At 38.5% G+C, this 2,118-nt stretch overlaps 1 protein-coding gene across 1 annotated transcript in view; it reads right to left on the bottom strand.

Annotated features, from left to right (window-relative positions):
• LOC103369557 (alpha-2-macroglobulin-like) overlaps nucleotides 1-2,118 on the bottom strand; it is a 34,707-nt gene that overhangs the window by 29,565 nt on the left and 3,024 nt on the right. The window contains exons 4-6 of the mRNA XM_008298304.1: nucleotides 696-861; nucleotides 527-611; nucleotides 306-435 (exon numbers count right to left, since the gene is read on the bottom strand). Of these exons, the coding sequence (XP_008296526.1) occupies nucleotides 306-435; nucleotides 527-611; nucleotides 696-861 (381 nt within the window). The remainder of the gene's footprint in view (nucleotides 1-305; nucleotides 436-526; nucleotides 612-695; nucleotides 862-2,118) is intronic.

The following is a 2,118-nucleotide window of genomic DNA, read 5'->3' on the forward strand; positions in this document are numbered from 1 at the left end:
GAGACAGACAACCAAGCACACTCACATTCACACCGACGGACAATTTAGAATCACCAATTAACCTCAACATGTCTTTGGATTGTGGGAGGAAGCTGGAAAACCTGTTGAGAACCCACGCAGACACAGGGAGAACATGCAAACTGCACACAGAAAGATCCCAGGCCTAGATTCAAACCCAGGACCTTCTAGCTGTGAGGTGACAGTGCATGCAGTATATCATGGCACTTGTTTTAATTCACTTCTGATAGCCTCAGCATGTCTTTGGACTGTGGGAGGAAGCCGGAGAACCCGGTGAGAACCTATACCTGCTTTATCTCTGTGGTGCAGGGGGGAGTTAATTCTTCATCCTCGAGGTCAGAACCATAAAGATAGCGATAAAGAGGTCGGCACATCTTAACTGTAGCAGATCCTGGCACAGGCTGTCCATATGTGTACCTAATTAAATAAAACAGAAACAATCGATCACTTATTCACTTCTCCAGACCTACTTTAGATTTTATTTGTCATAAAAAGGCCTTTTACTTACTTTGCACATACTGTAGCAGAGATTTCTTGGCTCCCAATACTCACTTCCTCACTTACATTTAATGTTGCTTCAAATTTAGGCAAAACTGTGGACAAAACATGCATATTAGCATTTGTACTTCATTATAAATGGACAGAACTGACACGCAAAAACAATCTCCCAAACTTACCATACTTCTCCACTGTGAACGAGTGCTCTATTTTATCTTCACCAATGGACACAATGACTTTGTAGGTACCTTCACGGGCCTCAGAGTTTAAGTGGTAAGCACGCACCAGTACTTTACCATTAGATGTTTCATTGAGCCACTGTCCAACCCTGTTGTTGTTAGGATCCTGGTAATGAAATCAATTGGAAGCAACATGCATTTATGACAAACAGAAAAGCTGTGAATACACATAAAAATACAATGCTGTTGCTGTCTTTGTCTCTTTCCAACACCAACACCCAGTGTGATCTTCACCAACAACTTAAAGAAGAATTTTTTTGACAATGAAAATGTAGAACATCTGTCAAAGTAGAGAAAAGGAGAGCTGTTGTACCAGATGTCACAGGTCTAGCTACTGAAACAGGCACTGAATGTATAGATTAGACACAGCTGAAATTACTGCGAAAGAGAACATAATTTTAAAGAGTTAAATCAAATGGAATTCAGCCAACAAAAAAAGATCTCTAGTCCATTTACTAGCTACAGTTAAAAAAAAAAAAACCTTGCAAGCTCTGGAAAAAAGCTAGTAAGTGAACATTGAGGTAAGGGTGCCAAACTACATGAACTAAAACAGGATGCTTTTCCAGGGTAAAGAATGAATTCTGACGCATAGATTTAAACAGTTTTCCTGATCACTGCTGTCATTACACAAGTTTAATGTCAATGATGTTTGTGCTAGTGAAGTCTTAATGTCATGATTCATGATTGTCTAATTAAAGAACTCATAAAATGCTCATGTGTCGTTTCGTAATTGTACTTTGGGCTCTACTAGTATATGTTTACCTGCTATAATGTTTAAACACACAAACACTACGTTTCTAACACTGTACATGCTGCAGCTGCTCTTCTCAGCCTCTGTCTGAAATGATCCATCTTTTTATGAACTGTGCTCAAGCAGCTCAATCTTTGTTTGAGGGCCAGACTAGCCGCGAAGCAGCTGTTAAGTCAATGTGTTACATGATGACGTAGATAAAAAACACAAGAAAAGGCTGCAATTCAAATAAGGTGTTCCAGGCAAGTAAAGAAAAGTGTTTTCTGTGGAAGAGAAGAACTTCATTTAGTGTGGACTTAAGGCTTTGAAGTTTACCGACCTTTAACATGCATGAAAAGCAGCTATATAACACTAAAAGACAGAGAAAACCTCAAAGCAGAACATGGGCTCTTTACAGCTGAAAGGCAAACTGTAAAAAAAAATCTGATACAGTATGCAACGTATATTTAACACATTGAAACTGAGGAGTTCTTGCTAACTGTTAAATATTAGAATCAACATTCAAAATCTCATAGCTCTTGAACTATACACTTATTTTAGTTGATCTCACAGAATGCAGGAGGTCAACATACTGAATTTACACAAGAAATAGAAATGGTTTTCTTACCTCAA

The sequence above is a fragment of the Stegastes partitus genome, unplaced genomic scaffold, assembly GCF_000690725.1.
Source record: "Stegastes partitus isolate 25-593 unplaced genomic scaffold, Stegastes_partitus-1.0.2 Scaffold1303, whole genome shotgun sequence".
NCBI classification, from domain to species: domain Eukaryota; kingdom Metazoa; phylum Chordata; class Actinopteri; family Pomacentridae; genus Stegastes; species Stegastes partitus.